At 53.5% G+C, this 19,807-nt stretch overlaps 1 protein-coding gene across 1 annotated transcript; it reads right to left on the reverse strand.

Moving 5' to 3' along the window:
• Nucleotides 1-307: 307 nt before the first annotated feature.
• Nucleotides 308-17,047, reverse strand: LRRC47 (leucine rich repeat containing 47). Its single transcript, XM_032758709.2, has 7 exons — nt 16,394-17,047; nt 7,391-7,852; nt 5,301-5,417; nt 4,188-4,303; nt 2,827-2,929; nt 1,578-1,667; nt 308-1,402 (listed from the first exon to the last, which is right to left on the reverse strand). Exons 1-7 carry the CDS (start codon nt 17,006-17,008, stop codon nt 1,154-1,156), a joined length of 1,752 nt encoding a protein of 583 aa, XP_032614600.1. The 5' UTR covers nt 17,009-17,047; the 3' UTR covers nt 308-1,153.
• Between the last annotated feature and the right edge of the window lie 2,760 nt (nt 17,048-19,807).

Consider the following 19,807-nt stretch of genomic DNA (forward strand, 5'->3'; position numbering starts at 1 on the left):
ACAGCACTATGAAGAGACGCAATTCTGCCAATTCTAAGGTCACATTAAAACTTTTCCCCCAGAGATTATGCTCACTGCCAGCTGGAGAACCCAATGTCCTTGCACGTGCCAAGCTGCATCCTGGCATGATATGGTTTTACAAGATGCTGCGTCATAGAAAGTGACTGTGTCGTTCAAGGAAACGCCCATCGGTTGGCTTCCCAAGTTTTCGGGTCTCCGAACCAGTGACAGTCAGGTGTCGCTCAGTGACACGAGCAATGTGTGCTTAGCCGCTGCTGTGTGATCACAGAGTCCTTACACGAGCCTCGATGGTGAGTGTAGTTTTATTTATGTGTTTTCATCTGGAAAACCAAGTGTCCCAGCAGCATGACTAAACATCACTCACTTCCCCTACTTGATCTACAAGGCCAGCGCCGAGAGCCCAGACCAGGATTCCAAACACACTGCACGAGAATATCGTGGGTCTGCTGTCAGGTACTATCCGTCACTGACCCAGACGCTGTTATGTGGCACATGACTATACAGTGTCTTTTCTCCCATAAACAGTTACCTGCCATGTATCTACACGATTCACAACATTTTGAACAGTTAATTCTCACATTTGAATAATTCCATAAAAAACCATAAAATCACTTTGATGTTGTAACGACAACACAGTATCACTTTACGACAGAATCATCTGGAAAAACAGAACAACAAATACATACATCTTAAAAAATGCTGGGGTGGGCCAGGCACAGTAGCTCACGCCTGTAATCCCAGCACTTTGGGAGGCTGAGGTGGGCGGATCACGTAATCCCAGCACTTTGGGGGGCAGAGGTGGACAGATCATGAGGTCAAGAGATCAAGACCATCCTGGCCAAAATGGTGAAACTCCGTCTCTACTAAAAATACAAAAATTAGCTGAGCGTAGTGGCACACACCTGTAGTCCCAGCTACTCGGGAGGCTGAGGCAGAAGAATCACTTGAACCCAGGAGACAGAGGTTGCAGTGAGTCGAGAACACGCCACTGCACTCCATCCTGGCGAGAGCGAGACTCCATCTCAAAAAAAAAAAAAAAAAACTGGGGTGAAAATCTAACGGATAATTCAGCACTGCCGCATAGAAACCTCTGTAAAATAGGCCAAACAAACGCGGACAGGCGGCCCTGGCGTCAGCGCACGACAGTCACGTGGGGAGGGGCAGTGGCCAGGTCAGCCTTGGATGGGTACACCACCTTCAGGCTTCCTTCCAGGTCCACCACCCGGACCTGCTCCACCACCAGCAGGGAGGGCCCGTCCTTTCCAGCACTGGGATTCGTTCTGGGATCTGGAAGTTGTCCAGAGACTGCATCAGCTTCAGTATCTGAGAGTGATCCTTCCTCTTTATTTTCTAAAGTGTACTTGTTCATTTCTGCCATTTTCTGCAAATAAAAAATACCTTTTTAACCTGGAGATGAGAGGTGACCCAGGGAAGACATGCTGCTGTCAGCCAACACAGTAAGCAAGAAAGAGGCAAGCAGGATGGGTGGGAAGTCAAAGAGCAGAGCACCACTCATGCTCAAAAGTGTTTCTCAGGAGGAGCCACCCCACACTCACCAGAATGAGGGCATCCATGACATCCTTGCAAATCTGCAGACTGGTGGCACTTGTTACTTCCAAAAACAAATCAGAAGTCGTTTTCTTAACCTTAAAAGAAAAAAACATTTTGGAAAAGAACAGTTATCAAATGTAGACATCAGCAACTGCAACATTTGTTCTCAGGAAAAATCTACAAAACTGTGTGGCCAGGCACAGTGGCTCACACCTGTAAATCCAGCACTTTGGGAGGTTGATGTGGGAGGATCGCTTGAGCTCAGGAGTTCAAGACCAGCCTGGACAACACAGCGAGACCCCATCTCTACAAAAAAATACAAAAATTAGCCAGGTGTGGTGCCATGCACCTGTGGTCCCAGCTACTCAGGAGGCTGACATGGGAGGATTGCTTGAGCCCAAGAGTTTGAGGCTGCAGTGAGCTATGATCTCGCCACTGCACTCCAACTTTGGCAACAGAGCAAGACCTGTCTCAATCAATCAAGCAGATGGCATCACACACACCAGGCCCGCTCCTTATAGAGGAAGACTGCAGTGCTGCACGCAGCATGCCGGGCTGTTGTGCAGCACCAAGCCTGAACAGCATGCCGGGCCATCGCGCAGTGCCTAGCGCCAGCAGCATCCCAGGCCGTCACACAGCACCGAGCGCGAGCAACATCCCGGGCCGTCGCACAGCACCGAGCGCGAGCAGCATCCCGGGCCATCGCACAGCACCGAGCGCGAGCAGCATCCCGGGCCGTCACACAGCACCAAGCGTGAACAGTGAGCCACAGCTCTGAGAAGCCAGGGGACCCTTTGACCCCTCTGGGCTGCGTTTTCTATTGCACACAATGAGACCTCACAATGCAGCAGACAACTTGTGTGTGTTAATTCTTTTTCTTTCTTCCTCTTCTTTTTTTTCTGGAGACGGAGTTTCACTCTTGTTGCCCAGGCTGGAGTGCAATGGTGCGATCTCGGCTCACCACAACCTCTGCCTTCCGGGTTCAAGTGATTCTCCTGCCTCAGCCTCCCCAGTAGCTGGGATTACAGGCATGTACCACCACACCGGGCTAATTTTGTATTTTTACTAAAGACAAGGTTTCTCCATATTGGTCAGGCTGGTCTTGAACTCCCGACCTCAGGTGATCCGCCCACCTCGGTCTCCCATTTAAATGCTGGGATTACAGGCATTGAGCCACCACGCCCCACAGACTTGTGTTAATTCTACAGGGAACAGCCTAGAAGACACACCATGTTCACACACATGCCACCCTACCTTTGTCTTCTCACTGTTGGTTATTGGTGGGAAGGAAATCACATCACCGTCCGCATCCACAAGACACGGGTAATTTTCATTTCCATCCAGCAAGTGAAGGTATCTGCATGGGAAGAAATACAAATTATAGGCATAACTATAAAAGATATACTGTGCTGGGTGTGGTGGCATGTGCCTGTGGTCCCAGCACTCAGGAGGCTGAGACAGGAGGGCTGCATGGGCCCAGGAGTTTGCTGGGGTGTGCTGTGCCAATGGAGTGTCTACACTAAGTCTGTCATCACTATGGTGAGCTCCTGGGAGTGGAGGACCACCAGGCTGCCTAAGGAAGAGTGAACCAGCCCAGGTCAGAAACAGAGCAGGACAAAAAGCTCCGGTGCTGATCAGTAGTGGGATTGCGCCTATTATTGGCCACCTCACTCCAGCCTGGGCAACGTGGCGTGACCACATCTTTAAAAAAAAAAAAAAAAAAGAAAGAAAGAAAGAAAAAAGGCACAGCCGGGTGTGGTGGCTCATGCCTGTAATCCTAGCAGTTTGGGAGGCCAAGGCAGGCGGATTGCCTGAGGTCAGGAGTTCAAGACCAGCCTGGCCAACATGGCGAAACCCCATCTCTACTAAAAACACAAATATTAGCCAGGCATGGTGGCAGGCGCCTGTAATCCCAGCTACTCGGGAGGCTGAGGCAGGAGAATCGCTTGAACCCAGGAGGTGGAGGTTGCAGTGAGCCAAGATTGTGCCATTGCACTCCAGCCTGGGTGACAAGAGTGAGACCCCGAAAAAAAAAAAAAAAAAAAAAAAAAAAAAGGTACACACCTGCAAACATACCTAAAGGGTAAACTGGATGACTCAAAAAGTTCTTTACACAAATTAAGTGTAATATCAAGGGCCCAAGCCTAACAAGCTTCAAAGAACAAAGTATTCTGAAGCCTGTGTTTACAGAAATCACTGGGCCAGTTATGGATGATCATCTTGCTTAGAGCAGGGCCAAGGACCCTGACTTGGATGATACCCAACAGCACAGGGTATGGATAAAATGCTGTGGGTTGGGCTGGCATTTATGTCCGTTTCCTAATGGCTACTTTATATCCTGTCCTGTCCCATCCCGAGGGCCACCAGCCCCCTGCGGAATGGCCAATACCTCTGCTCCTAACACCTTCCACTTCCCTCACATCAGGGCCGTCTAGATGACAGACTGGTTCCACAACGTCTCCTTTGGAAAGAGAATGCTTTCTTTTTACCCTGTTAAGAAGCTTCCGGGTTCTGGTAGCATTAGGCGGTTCCTGAGGAGCACAGACTAACTCAGCTGAGGCCAGCATGCTGTACTCCCCTGGGCCCAGCCCCACCCCACCAGGCATGCTGCCCACCTGTGCAGGCCCGACACACTCTGCCGCTTCTTCTGCTTCCTCTGCTCCTCGGCCTCCAGCTGCAGCTGCCGCACCAGCTCTTTGGCCTTGGCCTCTTTCCGACCCAAGGGGATGATCTATCGGGCAGAAACCCACAAACTCCACTAGGGTCACAGCCACAGAACTCGCCTGGCCTGTTGATTACCGCCTTAAGCCTCAACGAGCCCTCCTGACTCCCGCCCTCATTCATCTCTACAGCAGGCAGGGAGCATCCCACGGGACCACGCAGCAGGAAGCTGCATGCGGGTTTGACTGCAGCGTCCCAGGGAGACCTGACACCTAAACACACTGATCCTACCGAGGCGGGGCTTAACCTTAAACCCAGCTCATGCACAGCTGTTTCCAGAGGTCTGCCATCCTCAGAAGGCCAAAAGAGGAGAGAAAGGCTGAGCAGCCGGGACCTTGTGCACTCCACAGATTCAACAGCCCAGGACAGCCCCATGACACAGCAGCTCACCCTACCGCCAACCCCACGCAAACGGTTTTACTATCGGGACAGAGACCAAAATTTCTGATTAAAAGGTAGTGAGCAAGTGAAGGAAACCATTTCCCCACGACTGCTCCTCCGCCGAGTCCTCTCACAGCTGTGCATCGCTTCGAGTAACCACAAATGCGGCCTGTTTCATTATTTCATGTCTTTGCAAGAACAGCATCGGATTCTACTCTAAAGAAAATGTTCAGGCCGGGCGCCATGGCTTACGCCTATAATCCCAGTACTTTGGGAGGCCGAAGTGGGTGGATCACCTGAGGTCTGGAGTTCGAGACAGGCCTGACCAACATGGAGAAACCCTGTCTCTACTAAAAATACAAAATTAGCTGGGCATGGTGGCGCATGCCTGTAAACTCAGCTATTCGGGAGGCTGAAGCAGGACAATCGCTTGAACCCAGAAGGCGGAGGCTGCAGTGAGCCAAGATTGTGCCACTGCACTCCAGCCTGGGCAACAAGAACGAAACTCCATCTCCAAAAAGAAAAGAAAAGAAAAGAAAAGAAAATGTTCAGGCTCCAGCATCAGCATGGCGTCTTTCAACACCGAGGAGACCCTTGAGTAGACCCTGCAAAGGAGGCTGCAGCACCTTGAGGTCCTGCGGGGGCCGGGCGCAGTACAGCAGGGGCCCCTTGACGGCGCGGAGCTCATGGGTGGCAAGGGTGGCGGCCGTCCTCTTCTCACAGAGATCTTCGTGGAGCTTGGTCTGTAACACAGGAGCAGTGATGAACAAGGTCTCTTGTGCCCTGAAGCCCAGCGAGGTGTCCATGCTTGCCCCTCAGCTGGGCTGTGTGCCAGGAAACCCTCCCGGTCCAAGGTCTTCACAACCCCGCCATGCCCCTTTCCGAGACAGGGCTCCCCTCCAACTCTTCTCCACCCGGCCAGCCTGGCACTCACTTTGTGGAATCACCATCAGGAAAACTATCTTAACCTATCAATCAGCAGACTTTCTTCCTTCTCTAATTCTAGACATAGTATTTGAGATTTCAAAGAACCCACCTTGAACTAAAATGTAAATAAAGGCTGAGCTTTAAGTTTTAAAGCCCTGCCTTTGGTGCCTGTTCCCTTCCTCCCTAAGCTGCAGGCAGAAGGACTCTCACGAGTCGCCCTCGGCCCGCCATGCTCTGTCGCTGCCACTGCGGGGCGCACGAGACTTTCCCCTGGGCACAGATGTGCTTTATATTTTAAAAGTTGGTCAGGTATCACAGAAAAACAACAAACTGGGAAGTTAGTCTTGCCAAAACCTAAACAATTTACAGAAGAATGTGCTGGCAAGAGTTGATGACTTTAATACCGTCTTACATAAAACAAAATGCGTGATTTACTGCAGAAGTCAGAAAACCCACCAAAATATCGAAAAATCAAGGAACCCTGATTTTCTTTTCCTTTTTTTTTTTTTTTTGAGATGGAGTCTTGTTGTGTCGCCCAGGCTGGAGTGTGGTGGTGCCATCTCGGCTCACTGCAACCTCCACCTCCCAGGTTCAAGTGATTCTCCTGCCTCGGCCTCCCCAGTAGCTGGGATTAAAGGTGCTCGCCACCACGCCTGGCTAATTTTTGTGTTTTCGGTAGAGATGGGGTTTTGCCATGTTGGCCAGGCTGGTCTCGAACTCCTGACCTCATGTGATCCAGCTGCCTTGGCCTCCCGAAGTGCTGGGATTACAGGCATGAGCCACCGCACCAGCTGGAACCCTGATTTTCAACTGCAATAAAGCTATCCAGAAATTAGGACAGGCCAGGTGTGGTGGCTGACACCCGTAATCCCCACACTTTGGGAGTCCGAGGCAGGTGGACTGCTTGAGGTCAGGAGTTCAAGATCAACCTGGCCAACATGGTGAAACTCCGTCTCTTTTAAAAATACAAAAAAATTAGCCGGACATGATGGTGGGCACCTGTAATGCCAGCTACTCGGGAGGCTGAGGCAGGAGAATCACTTGAACCCAGGAGGCGGAGGCTACAGTGAGATTAGACTGTGCCACTGTACTCCAGCCTGGGAGACAAAGCGAGACTCCTTAAAAAAAAAAAAAAAAAATTAGGATAAACCGTTAACGCCATATGTGGAGGAGCAAGGGATAGGGCCAGTGACCAGGGCCAACCAGGCCAGGCTGCAGGCGTCTGCGAAGAGGCCATCTCAGGCCGGGCGCGGTGGCTCACGCCTGTAATCCCAGCACTTTGGGAGGCCGAGGTGGGCGGATCACGAGGTCAGGAGATCGAGACCATCCTGGCTAACACGGTGAAACCCCGTCTCTACTAAAAATACAAAAAATTAGCCGGGCGAGGTGGCAGGCGCCTGTAGTCCCAGCTACGCGGGAGGCTGAGGCAGGAGAATGGCGTGAACCCCGGGGGGTGGAGCCTGCAGTGAGCCGAGATCGCGCCACTGCACTCCAGCCTGGGTGAAAGAGCGAGACTCCGTCTCAAAAAAAAAAAAAAAAAGAGGCCATCTCCACACTGGGGACACCCGCCTCCCGGAGGGGACTGAGGCCTTACCCCTTCCTCAGCAACACCTGAGGCAGAACCTGCTCTATTCCCTCTTTGGAGCTGAGGAAACTGAAGCACACAGACACCTGGCTGGGCCCCATACTCCACTGCCGCTCCTTTGGACACGCTCGCCCCAGGATGTGTCCCAGCTTGTGGCGTCCCACACCTCTGTCCCCATCATCTGAGGACCCCACAGGCACCCACCTGTGAGGTGAGGAAGCGCTTGAGCGCATTCCCCGGCTGCAGGTCCATGCCTCGCACCACAGCCCCCACAATGTAGGGCCGCACATCCCGGACCTCGGGGCTCACTCTGACTGTCAGGGGTGTGGGGTTTTCGGAGACGTGCAGGACCCTGAGCAGCAGCCGGCCGGCATCTCCCACGTCTTGCTCCTCCCCATCGCCGCCCTCCCGCCTCTGCTTCCTCTCCCTCCTCTTCCTCCGGCTCTCTTCCTTCTCCGAGCCCTCAGCACGGCCCTTGCCCTTCCCGCCACCGCGGCCTCCGACACGCAGGTACTCCAGGATGGATCTGGTCTGGCAGCCGCTGACCATCTTCTCCAGGCGCTTGTCCCTCAGCTTGTTCCCGCGGAAATTGATCTCCTTGAGCTTGGGGCAGTCCGCAAGCTCTGCAGGGATCTCGCTCAGCTGGTTGTTGGAGAGGTCCAACGTCTGCAAAGAGAAACAAGGATGTGTCAGACCCCCGGACTCTAGGAAGAGAGTCCAAGGTCATGCTCCAGAGGCAGGGAGACCACTCATCACTCACAAAAGCAACCACTGGCCTGTCTGCGGGGACGCATCCCTGGGGAGCCACAAGTTATTCACCTTTGAGTCGCTTCCCCAGCTCTGCACCCCACATCAAAGGCAATATCCAAGGAGCCTCTCCAAGGAGAAGGTGTCAGCCATGGTTAACAGTGATCTCTGCAAATGCTTCTGACTCAAACATGTCACCCTCTTTAACAACGACAGCAGCACTGCAGATCAATCATCAGGTTAGAGAACAGAAAGGTGACAAGAGACAAGGGATGTCTGGCTGTGAAACGTGACCTCATGTCGGGACCTAGCCAGGACTGCTCAGGTGAGAAGCAGGTTCCCCAAAGTGGTGTTATTTTTTTCAATTAAATGAGCTAAAAAAAAAATACAGCAAAATCTCTAAGAGCATTCTTCATACTGAAGTGCAAAGTTGCCCGCAGTGACACACAGAGTGTTCTCAGGGTTCATGCAGGAAGGAAAGGGGAAAGCCGTCTTCAACGGCGATGGGTTCTCAGCCTTCGTCTGACCCAGGACAGGTGCATCGGGGCCACCACTGTGTGCCACAAAGATGCCCAGGACACCCCGTGGCCCACGGGAAAGCGCTTTCTATGACCATGACTGATCAGACTTTGGCAAAACGTGCAGGTGACCTCACTGAAAGGATGGAAGGGGTACAGTGGCACCTGATGCACTCTTAGGATGTCTTTCCCAGGGTCTGGGCAGCGCAGGGAATGTGTGTTCGACGGCAGCCACTTCCATGACGTGAGGCTGCCGCTGCGGGCTCAGGCAAAAGGGGCCCATCCGCCTCCACTCTGCTCTTTCCTGGCTTGGTACCCAGGCCCCACAGCCTCACCCGGGTGGTGGGGCAGGCACTGTGAGCAAACCCTTCTGTCCCAGCTTCCTCTAGGGCTGGAGGAAGACCCTGCTCAGGATGCAAAGCCTGACCCTCGGGGGTTTCTGGCAGCCTGGGTGCCGGCTCTGCCCCCAGAGAGGAGGCAACAGCACGTGGGCCCCCTGGAAGCCAGCACTCACCCTTGGTTGGTGTGGCTGATAAGTCCTAGTCACACTGGGTGTGGAGGAGACAGGTAGGGCTGGACTTGATAGACTCTGAACAGAGTTGGGGATGGGCTGATTACCCAGCGAACACCTCCTGCTTCGCCTGGAACAGATGGCAGGGGTGATGCAATTTCTCAAGCCCCAAGTTGTGAAGGAAATGAAAAAAGGAACCTGCTGGAATCCTCTGGCTCAAGCAATCAAGCTGCTCAGAGGCAGGTAAGGGCAGCGTGGCTCAGAAATGGGACGGTGCTCAGAAGTGGGAAGGGCGGCACAGCTCAGACATGGGAGGGTGCACTGGATGAGTTCCCACAGGGAGAAGAGAGACCAGGGAGGAAGCGACAACTTAACAGTCAAGCAGGAACAGCGTGTGTAAAAGAAATAAAAGGGCTCGCGTGCCCTCCGGGAGAGAATGGGGCAGTCTAAGCAGCAGTGGCGCCTGCTGGGGAAGAACACGAGGCAGGGGCTGAGACCAAGCCCAGCTGCTGGGCACTACCTGAGCCACGCGTCCATCGGATCTAACAGAACTGCCACAATTTTGTGCTTCTCCAGGCGGCACAGGGTGGGCTGGGCTGGCCTGGGATAAACTGGTTGGACTGGTGGCTCCAGCCCAGACCTCCCTTCCGGCTCCACATGGGACGAGAACCAATCTACCCCTGGAATCCAGGTGGCCTCACAAAGTACCAGGAGCAGTATCACCAATGCTGTCACCAGCCTGCAGCACCAGGAACAGCACGGCCGTGAGCTCAGCCTTCTAGAGCTCCTCGCCTCCCTGTCAGAGCCCTGGCTCCAGCATTAGAACCAGCCTGGGCCGCCAGCCCAGGGCACAGCCTGCCTGGCAGAGGCCACAGGAAGCTCTTGGGTTGGAAGGTGGGGGCGCCGGCGTCTGAGGTTCTGCTCTGTGGGCTTCTGCGTTGCCCTAAGGGGCTTTGGTCAAAAAGCTTGAGAGTTCCCCTCAAGTGGAACCTCCTTTCTGCCTGCAAACACGCAGTGGGGCGTCTCCCTCCGCTGACAAAGAGCAAGTTCCTTCAGACCCAGGAGCAGCAGCAGAGGTGAAGGAGGCGGGCGGGGCCCCACTGGGGCGCCCAGAGCAGCCACAGCCAGTTCAGCCCGCAGCCTGCAGTGAGTCCCCGAAAGGACGATGGTGGGCACTCAGAGAAGGGTCTTCCTTCCAGGCAAAGACCGTCAGAGAAAGGGCATCTGAGCAGCTCAGGACCTGCCTGGAGGCTCTGTGGGGAGTCGGGGGACAGGAAGGGAAGCGGGGGAAGGAAAGCAAGAGAGAGGGCAAGAGAGTCACCATCTGGGTGGGGCACAAAGCCGCAGATGTTGGGGAGTCCTTGTCAGAAATGCGAGGCCCTGCTGACGAGGTCGCACTCTGGCCCCTCAGGCCAGCGCTGGGCACCCAGTGGCAGCCTCAGCAGGAAATGAAGCCAGAGGTTTCACACAGGAAGAGTGGATGAGGGTAGTGTCAGTTTTCAATTGTGCGAGGGAGCAAGCAGGCGTGCCCACAAGGATGTGAAGTGCACACTGGCTTCAGGGAGGATGAGTTACACAGGGGGTGACTAGGGGTCCTCCTGACACCTGATGGGACAAACTGCCATCACCTGTCACCCGGAGCTGACACTCTACTGCAGGAAACACAACCCCTGCAGTGGCTAAGCTGATGGCAGCAACATGGGGCCTGACTCTGGCCTGGCATACCAGCTGCCTTCCGGGCCCACGGCTTTTGCAGGGGACCTGCTGCAGGGGAAGGATCCTAACTTCATGGTGGTGACAGGCTGACATAAACCAACCCAACAAGCAGCGCCAGCCCGAGTGAGCCCCACTCCCTCTGGCAGCAACTGAGAAACTCGGAAGCTGGGGGAGAGCCTTTGGCTTCAGGAGGGTTCACATTGAGGCTGAACTCCCCTGTGCAGCTTGGCCTTGGGAGGGGAGTGGCCCAGGGCCTGATAGGATGTCTTTACTAAGGCACCGTCCTGCCCACATCAGCTGTTCAGGTAACATCTGTCCCATCCATCCCTCATTCCTACACGGACAGCACTTACAATGCAGTCAGGAGAGGTGTGATGTGCCCCCATCCTTGGCTCACCACAGTGCTGGCAGCTGAGCCTCACGGGCCACAGCAGCGGGAAGCAGCCAGGGAGGGCCAGCCAGGTGCTCTCAGGTCTCAGCAAGCCACGTGGCTGAGGCCAGGACGCTGGGGAAGCCAGGCTCCCATGCAGGCAGAGCTACTGGTGAGGCCATAGGACAGCAGAGGCCTCGTCCCCAGTGGCTGGGAGGAGAGGGTCAGGGCCTTTGCACTGCAGGTCCCAGCCCAGGCTTGGGGGTGCTCTCTGGGGAATGGGTGTGGGGATGGGCACTAGGAGCCAGGCCGAGCAGTGTCGCCCCTCTGGGGAGGGAAAGGACAGGCAGAAGCCTCTGTGCTGTTATTTTGGCGGCCCCTAAAGAGCCAGTCCTCCCAATGAACCGGAACTGGGCTCCCACTTAGTTAACCCACGAAACGCAGGAAAGTGGCAGGAGGCATGTTCCAGGTTGATGCCTGAAGAAGGGCTGGCAGCTGCTGCTTTTGTGCTGAGGAGCCCCTAGCCCTGTGAAAGGGGAGGGAGAGGCCCTGAGACGACACACGGAGAAGCCCGCCCACCCCGGCAGCCCAGCCCTGAGCCCACATCAGCTGAGCACAGCCACGCGAGCGACCAGCAGCAAGAGCTGCAGCACTGTCCACTGTCCACTGCCCGGCGGAGCCAGCCCAGAGGGCAGAGCCGCTGCGGCTTTACACCTCATGGTTTCGAAGTCAAGCAGCCACGATGACCAGCACCACCTCCCCTATCTCTCTCCCTCTTCATGTACTGCGTTACCCTCCCAGTCTTCCTACAGAGGAGCAAAGAGCCTTCAACAGCCAACGGCACGCAGCCACAGAGAAGCAGGGCTGGAGCCTGTGCCTTCTGTTTTTGTTTTTCCTTTCCTCCCCCTTCTTTCTCTCTCCTCCTCTTTCTCCTTTGTTCTTGAGATGAAGTTTTGCTCTTGTTGCCCAGACTGGAGTGCAACGGCACCACTTGGCTCACTGAAACCTCTGTCTCCCAGGTTCAAGCAATTCTCCTGCCTCAGCCTCCCGAGTAGGTGGGATTACAGGCATGCGCCACCACGCCCGGATAATTTTGTATTTTTAGTAGAGACATGGTTTCTCCATGCCGGTCAGGCTGGTCTTCAACTCCCGACCTCAGGTGATCCGCCCGCCTCAGCCTCCCAAAGTGCTGGGATAATAGGCGTGAGCCACCACGCCTGGCCTCTCTCTCCTTTCTTTAAGACAGGGTCTAGCTCTGTTGCCCAGGCTGGAGTGCAGTGGTGTGATCATAGCTCACTGCAGCCTCAACCTCCCAGGTTTAAGCGTTCACCCCACCTCAGCTTCCTGAGTAGCTGGGACTACAGGTGCACACCACCACACCCAGCTAATTTTTGTATTTTTTATAGAGACAGGTTTTCACCATGTTACCCAGGCTGGTCTCAAACTCCTGGGCTCAAGTGATCTGCCCGCCTCAGCTTCCTGAAGGGCTGGGATGCCAGGCATGAACCACTGCGCACAGCCTGCCTTCTGTTTCTGGGCTCAGTTTTCTGGTTTTCTACACTCCCCATCTCCCCACAGCACCAGGAAGGATATCAAATGCATTCGCCTTTGTGTGCAAAACACCAGTGTGCGTAGCTACATTGCTGGGCACAGTTCTGGTAGCCATTCCTCAGAAAGGTACCCAAAAGGACATCTGAGTCCAACAAGGGATTCCAATAGCTCTTGCATGACCCTCCAAGAAACAGGTCTCCTGACAGAGAGCCACTGGAAGCCTAAAATTGACGAACAGAATGGCCCAGGGGAAAGGGAACTTGGCCACCTCTTTTGGGATTTAGAAAACAAGAGACACTCTTTGCCTTGAATGACATTGTTTTGGGCACCATAAACAGGACTGCTTTACTGGGCAGGTGCTACAGAGAGCTGGACACATACTGTTTATTTATTTATTTATTTATTTATTTTTTTGAGACGCAGCCTCACTTTGTCACCCAGGCTGGAGTGCAGTGGCGCAATCTCGGCTCACTGCAACCTCCGCCTCCCGGGTTGAAGCGATTCTCCTGCCTCGGCCTCCCAAGTAGCTGGGACTACAGGCACGCGTCACCACGCCCAGCTAATTTTTGTATTTTTAGTAGAAACGGGGTTTCACCATGTTAGCCAGGATGGTCTCGATCTCTTGACCTCGTGATTCGCCTGCCTCAGCCTCCTAAAGTGCTGGGATAACAAGCGTGAGCCCGGCCCACAACACTCTAAGAACTTGAATACTGAAAGACATCTATGAATTTGAAGATAAATATTGTAACTGAATGGACACTTACACAATGTAAGGCACAATGTTAAGATACACGCCTAGTATATCAACATTCTGGAAAACCAAAAGTATCTGTCAGGTGGGAAGGTGGGAGTAGACCGTGCTGTACCCAGTATCACACCTTAATCCTGGAGGGATGCCTACAGCCCCGAGGATCAAGGAAAATAAATGCCAGTGAACTCGCCTCTTCCAGGAAATGCCAATGAAACCACCTTTGCAAAAACTGTTAACAGTGAGAAAATTATAGTGGTGAAAGAGATCTGATCTAACCAATCCCCATCTTTGGCCTTCAAACTACTTTTTTTTTTAAACAGAGTGTCGCTCTTGGTGCCCAGGCTGGCGTGCAATGGCATGATCTTGGCTCACCGCAACCTCCGCCTCCCGGGTTTAAGTGATTCTCCTGCCTCAGCCTCCCGAGTAGCTGGGATTACAGGCATGCGCCACCATGCCCAGCTAGAGACAGGTTTCTCCATGTTGGTCAGGCTGGTCTAGAACTCCCGACCTCGGGTGATCTGCCTGCCTCAGCCTCCCAAAGTGCTGGGATTACAGGCATGAGCCACCAGGCCTGGCCCTTCAAACTACCTTTAATTATTCCTGGGCTTGGGCCAAGCTAACTTTGGGAGACATTTACAATTTAAATGATAATAGTCCTTCTGTAAAACTCAACTGCCTTTGTAAAGCTAATGGGGGTCCACTAGGCTAGGAGGATGGAGGAACCTGAATTCTGCTAAGGGGTAGACATAAAAAACTGCCAGCTATTGTTCTGGAGGCCACAAGATATGTGACTTCCCCCATTACTCCTGCAGATAACAGCGCTATCAGTACTGTAGAACCTAAGATTGGCCTTCTGAGCTGTCTTTTCAGGTTTTTTGCATGTCTGATCAATGGCTCTACCTGAAACCATAAAGAGCTCCTGTGGCCCCACCCAGAAGTGACTCAGTAAGCAGGAGGACCATTTCCCACACCCCTATGATTGCACCTCAACCAATGAGCAGCAAGCACCCATTGCCTAGCCACCCTCCCCTTCCCCCAAACTATCCCTGAAAAACCCCAGCCTCCAAATTTTTGGGGAAGCTGATTTAGTAATAAAACTCGGCTGGGCGCGGTGGCTCATGCCTGTAATCTCAGCACTTTGGAGGCCGAGACTGGCAGATCATAAGGTCAGGAGATTGAGACGATCCTGGCTAACAGAGTGAAACTCCATCTCTCCTAAAAATACGAAAAATTAGCCGGGTGTTGTGGCTACTCGGGAGGCTGAGGCAGGAGAATGGCGTGAACCCGGGAGACAGAGCTTGCAGTGAGCCGAGATAGCACCGCTGCACTCCAGCTTGGGCGACAGAGCGAGACTCAGTCTCAAACAACAATAATAGTAAAACTCCAGTCTCCCCTTTAGCTGGCTCTGCAGGTGTAAAACTTTCTCTATTGCAATCCTCCTGCCCTGATAAATCAGCTCTGTCTGGGTAGTGGACAAAATGAACCCATTGGGCAGTTACATCAGTAACCATGTGTCGCTCTACAGTGGGTTTGTTTTGTTTGCCACATGGTCTCACTCTGTTGTTCAGGCTGGAGTGCAGTGAGCTGGTATCACAGCTCACTGCAACCTCCACTTCCTGGGCTCAAGGGATCCTTCCACCTCAGCCTCCCGAGTAGCTGGGACTACAGGCACGCGCCACCACGCCCAACAAATTTTTGTATTTTTGTATTTTTGTAGAGATGGGGTTTTACCATGTTGGCCAGGCTGGTCTTGAACTCCTGACCTCAAGTGATCCGCCCGCCTCAGCTTCCCAAAGTGCTGGGATTACAGGTGTGAGCCACCGCGCCTGGCTAGGGTTTGTCTACATACCCTTATATAGATATGTTATTTGTACAATGAGTTGCAATGTCTTCAGGAATTGCTACAGCAAATAAATACATAAGCTGCTACAGTGTATACGTATTTTATTAAGAAATGTCCACATAGGCCAGGCGCGGTGGCTCACACCTGTAATCCTAGCACTTTGGGAGGCTGAGACAGGCGGATCACGTGAGGTCAGGAGTTCCAGACCAGCCTGACTAACATAGTGAAACCTGTCTCTACTAAAAACACAAAAATTAGCCGGGCGTGGTGGCGCGCGCCTGTAATCCCAGCTACTCAGGAGGCTGAGGCAGAAGAATCGCTTGAACCCGGGAGACGGAGGTTGAAGTGAGCCGAGATCACGCCACTGCACTCCAGCCTGGGCGACAGGGCGAGACTCCATCCCCCCCCGCCAAAAAAGAAATATCTGCATAAATTCAAAGATGAAAAATGGGGGAAGAAATGCAAGACTGCCTTAAGGATGAAACCAAAAGAGAAGATGGAGAGAACATCTGGCTGGGTTTAGGTCGTGGTTCTGCCATGTGGCTTCCCTACTATCGTTTAGGCAGCAGATTAAATGGGCACCTGTTATAGGCCAAGCATTATCCCGGGGCCTGGAGATCCAAGATTAATTAGTAAACAGACCCTGGACAATATAGTCTGGAGAAGAACCCAAGTTACCTGCTGCTTACTTTGGGCAGGCCCTTTGGCTTTCTGTAAAACAGGAATAACCACCCCTACCTTGGAAAGCTGTTATTAGAATGAAGTGAAATACAATCTTCAAGATCACAGCATGTGGCATTATGCAAAATCCAGGGTGCCCCCTTCACCACAAGACTCACTCTCAAGTCACTTCACAAGTATTAGATACAAAAAAGACAGTCTCTATGCTCGATCTACAGGAGAAGCCAAGTTTGCTAACAATTACAAAATAGCGTACCACGTGTAAAAGCCCAGTTAACAGAATGCGGGGGAGTTCAGAGACCACCTAGTATGTTGGTGTGGCCAGGAGAAGCGGGAGTTGGAAGGCGGCATCTGCTTTCCAGGGGTGATGCCCCCGCAGCTGGCTTTCAGCCTTGTAGGAATTCCCTGGGCCCAGTGCCCCAGGGGGCGTCACTAGGAAGGGCTCGGCCCCGAGAGGGGTTCCATCTCCAGGGCTACTCCAAGGCCCCATCCCGCCCCGCCCGGGCAGCCCCCGCTGACCTTGAGCGAGGCCAGGTGGGCGATGTCGGGGCTGAGTTCTCGGAGGCAGTTGTCAGCAGCCGCCAGTTCACTGAGCAGGGGCAGCGCGCCGGGGCGAAAGAGCTCGGCGGGGAAGGAGTCTAGGCAATTGCCGGTGAGGTTGAGGCTCTGCAGGCGCGGGGCGCAGCGCGCCAGGTCGGCTGGCAGCTCGCGCAGCCGGTTGCCGCTGAGGTTGAGGCTCTGCAGCTGCGGAAGGCCCGGCGGCTCGGCGGGGCCCAGGCCTTGGCCCGGCGGCAGGGCCTCCAGCGCGTTGCCCGAGAGGTCGAGCACTCGAAGGGCAGGCAGCGGCCCGAGCTCGGGGCTCAGGCCAGGCCCCAGCGCGTTGCGCCGGAGCACGAGGCTGTGCAGCTGCGGCAGGCCCTGCGCCAGGCCAGGCCCCGGCGCGCGCAGGCTCCCGCAGCCGCTCACTTCCAAGTAGTGCAGCAGCGGCAGGGTGAAAAGCCGCGGCGGCAGCTGCCCACCCGCCGCCCGCACTCGCTCCTCCAGTCCGGGCCCTGTCAGCAGCAGCTCCCGCCGCCGCTCCCGCTCAGCCAGCTCCAGCTCCGGCCAAGACTCGGAGACCGCTGCCGCCGCCATGGCGCCTCAGCTGCTGGCAGGCACCCACCCACCAGGGTGCTTCCGGGGCAGCGCCCACCACTTCCGGCCTGTGCCGGAAAAGCCCATAGAGAAGCCACCCGGCTGCTAGAGTGCCGCCGCGCGTGCCATAGAGGAGAGGGGCTTCTCCTGCTTGGAGTCGGGGAGACGCTGGAGAAAGCGGCACACTCTCTCCGCGGGTAGGGGTGAGGGTGGGGTTTATGAGCCCAAAAGTGTCTGAGACAGGACTCAATGAAATGTAAAATGTTTATTTTGCCAAGGTTAAGGACACGCCAGTGTCACAGCCCTAGAAGGTCGTGACGATGGTGCCCAGGGAAGTTGGGGTGCAGCTTGATTTTGTACATTTTAGGGAGACGTGAGGCATCAGTCAACAAGTGCAAGTGTACCTTGGTTCAGCCCAGAAAGGCTGGACAATTCCAGGAGAGGGCTTCCAGGTCACAGGTAGAGAAAGGACCGCAGGGTGCATTCTTTTGAGTCTTTGATCAGCCTTTCACTGACTACACAATTTATTATACATGTGAGACGCGGGTAGAGGAATAGTGGCTTATGCTTTAGTCTGGCTCACTGAATCTGCATTTCTACGTAAACAATAGAGCAAAGGAAGCGATCAGATATGCATTTGTCCAGGTGAGCAGAGGGATGGCTTTGAGTTCAGTCCTTTGTCCTGCACCTGTGAAGGGAAGCTATGAATTTGCATTGCCAGGGTGAAATTCAACAGAACCGTTTTAGGGTAAAGATCTTGAGGCCCACAGGGAATTTCTTTGTGGGCAAATTGTGAGGGAGGTGTGTAGCTTTAAAAATATGTATTTGTAACTATCTTATTTAGGAATAAGACGGGAGGCCGATTTGCCCGAAGCAGTTCCCAGCTTGACTTTTTCCTTTGACTTAGTGATTGTGGGGTTTTGAGATTTTCCTTCCACAGGGTGGGGTGCGGTCGGATGGAGGAGCCAGGGTCTGTGCTCTGCTGTGCCCCAGCCCGCTTGTTTTGGAATTTCTGCGCTTTTGAGTGGTGTAAACCAAAACCAAAACCAAAATTCTTTTTTTTTTTTCTTGAGATGGAGTCTCGCTCTGTCACCCAGGCTGGAGTGCAGTGATGCTATCTTGGTTCACTGCAACCTCCGCCTCCTGGGTTCAAGGAATTCTCCTGCCTCAGCCTCCCGCTGGAACTACAGGTGCATGCCACCATGGCCGGTTAATTTTTGTATTAACTGTGTTAATATAATTTTTGTATTAACTCTGTTAATATAATTTTTATATTAACCGGGTTTCGCCATGTTGGCCAGGCTGGTCTCGAACACCTGACCTCAGGTGATCTGCCCGCCTCAGCCCCCCAAAGTGCTGGGCTCACAGGCACAAGCCACCGCACCTGGCCCCCAAATTCTTACTTATTTATTTGTTTATTGAGACAGGGTCTTGCTCTGTTACCCAGGCTGGAGTGCAGTGGTGCCAACTTGGCTCATTGCAGCCTCAACTTCCCTGGCTCCAGTGATCCTCCCACCTCAGCCCCCGAGTAGCTGGTACTACAGGAATGTGCCACCACGCCTGGCTAATTTTTGTGTTTTTTGTAGAGCTGGGGTTTTGCCATGTTGCCCAGGCTGGTCTCAAACCCCTGAGCTCAAGCAATCCACCTGCCTCAACCTCCCAAATTGCTAGGATTACAGGTGTGAGTCACCAAACCTGGCCAAAAAATAAAACTCTAGGGGCCGAGGCAGGCGGATCACGAGGTCAGGAGATTGAGACCATCCTGGTGAACACGGTGAAACCCCGTCTCTACTAAAAATACAAAAAAAATTAGCCGGGCGTGGTGGCAGGTGCCTGTAGTCCCAGCTACTCAGGAGGCTGAGGCAGGAGAATGGCATGAATCCAGAGGGCGGAGCTTGCAGTGAGCGGAGATCGCGCCACTGCACTCCAGCCTGGGCGACAGAGCGAGACTCCGTCTCAAAATAAATAAATAAAAATATAAATAAAATAAAATTCTAAGCCCCCCAACCATCTGAGTGGACCCCTCCTCTCGGCCAAGGGCATTCCCTAGTTAATCTGAAAAACTAGTTCAGGCCATGATGGGAAGGGTCGGATGTGGGGGGTAGGGGTTGGACATGCCTCGTTATACTCTCCTCCCTTTGGGAATTCATGTCCCACCTGACCATCATTAACATCAACACAGACTTTAAGACTGACAAAGCCAGGCCAGGCGCGGTGGCTCATGCCTGTAATCCCAGCAGTTTTCGAGGCCGTGGTGGGTGGATCACTTGAGGTCAGGAGTTCGAGACCAGCCTGACCAACATGGTGAAAACCCATCCCTACTAAAAATACAAAAATTAGCTGGGCGTGGTGGCGGGCGCCTGTAATCCAAGCTACTCGGGAGGCTGAGGCAGGAGAATTGCTTAAACCCAGGAGGCGGAGGTTGCAGTGAGCCAAGATTGCACCACTGCATTCCAGACTGGGTGACAGAGCAAGACTCCATCTCAAAATAACAACAACAACAAAAAAGACTGACAAAGCTGACTCTTTGTAGCAATGATACCAAATTCTAGCCTGCTTCTAGTAGAGCATTATGTGACAGATAAAGGCCCTGAAAGAAATTGAACTATTTTACCCCAAATTATACTTCCTTGCTGTATCTTAAAACAATCCTGCAAGGCTGTCTATTGTGGGGGAAATCCACATTCTGAAGACAGTCTCCTTGCTTTGCTAGGCCTTTTTCCTGATCCAGGAGAGAATCAACTCTGATAATAAATAAATAAATAAACAAAAAAACAAAAACCATTTACAGGCCGGGCG

This window comes from Hylobates moloch, unplaced genomic scaffold, assembly GCF_009828535.3.
Source record: "Hylobates moloch isolate HMO894 unplaced genomic scaffold, HMol_V3 SCAFFOLD_9, whole genome shotgun sequence".
Classification (NCBI taxonomy): Eukaryota; Metazoa; Chordata; class Mammalia; order Primates; family Hylobatidae; genus Hylobates; species Hylobates moloch.

Excerpts from the sequence above, each read along its gene's own strand:
- LRRC47 (XM_032758709.2), bottom strand. The coding sequence starts at position 17,008 with ATGGCGGCGGCAGCGGTCTCCGAGTCTTGGCCGGAGCTGGAGCTGGCT. Across the intron at positions 4,304-5,300 it reads GGCCCCCGCAGGACCTCAAG|ATCATCCCCTTGGGTCGGAA; the intron begins GTGCTGCAGCCT and ends TCTGCCCGATAG. Across the intron at positions 2,930-4,187 it reads AGTGTGTCGGGCCTGCACAG|ATACCTTCACTTGCTGGATG; the intron begins GTGGGCAGCATG and ends CTTCCCATGCAG.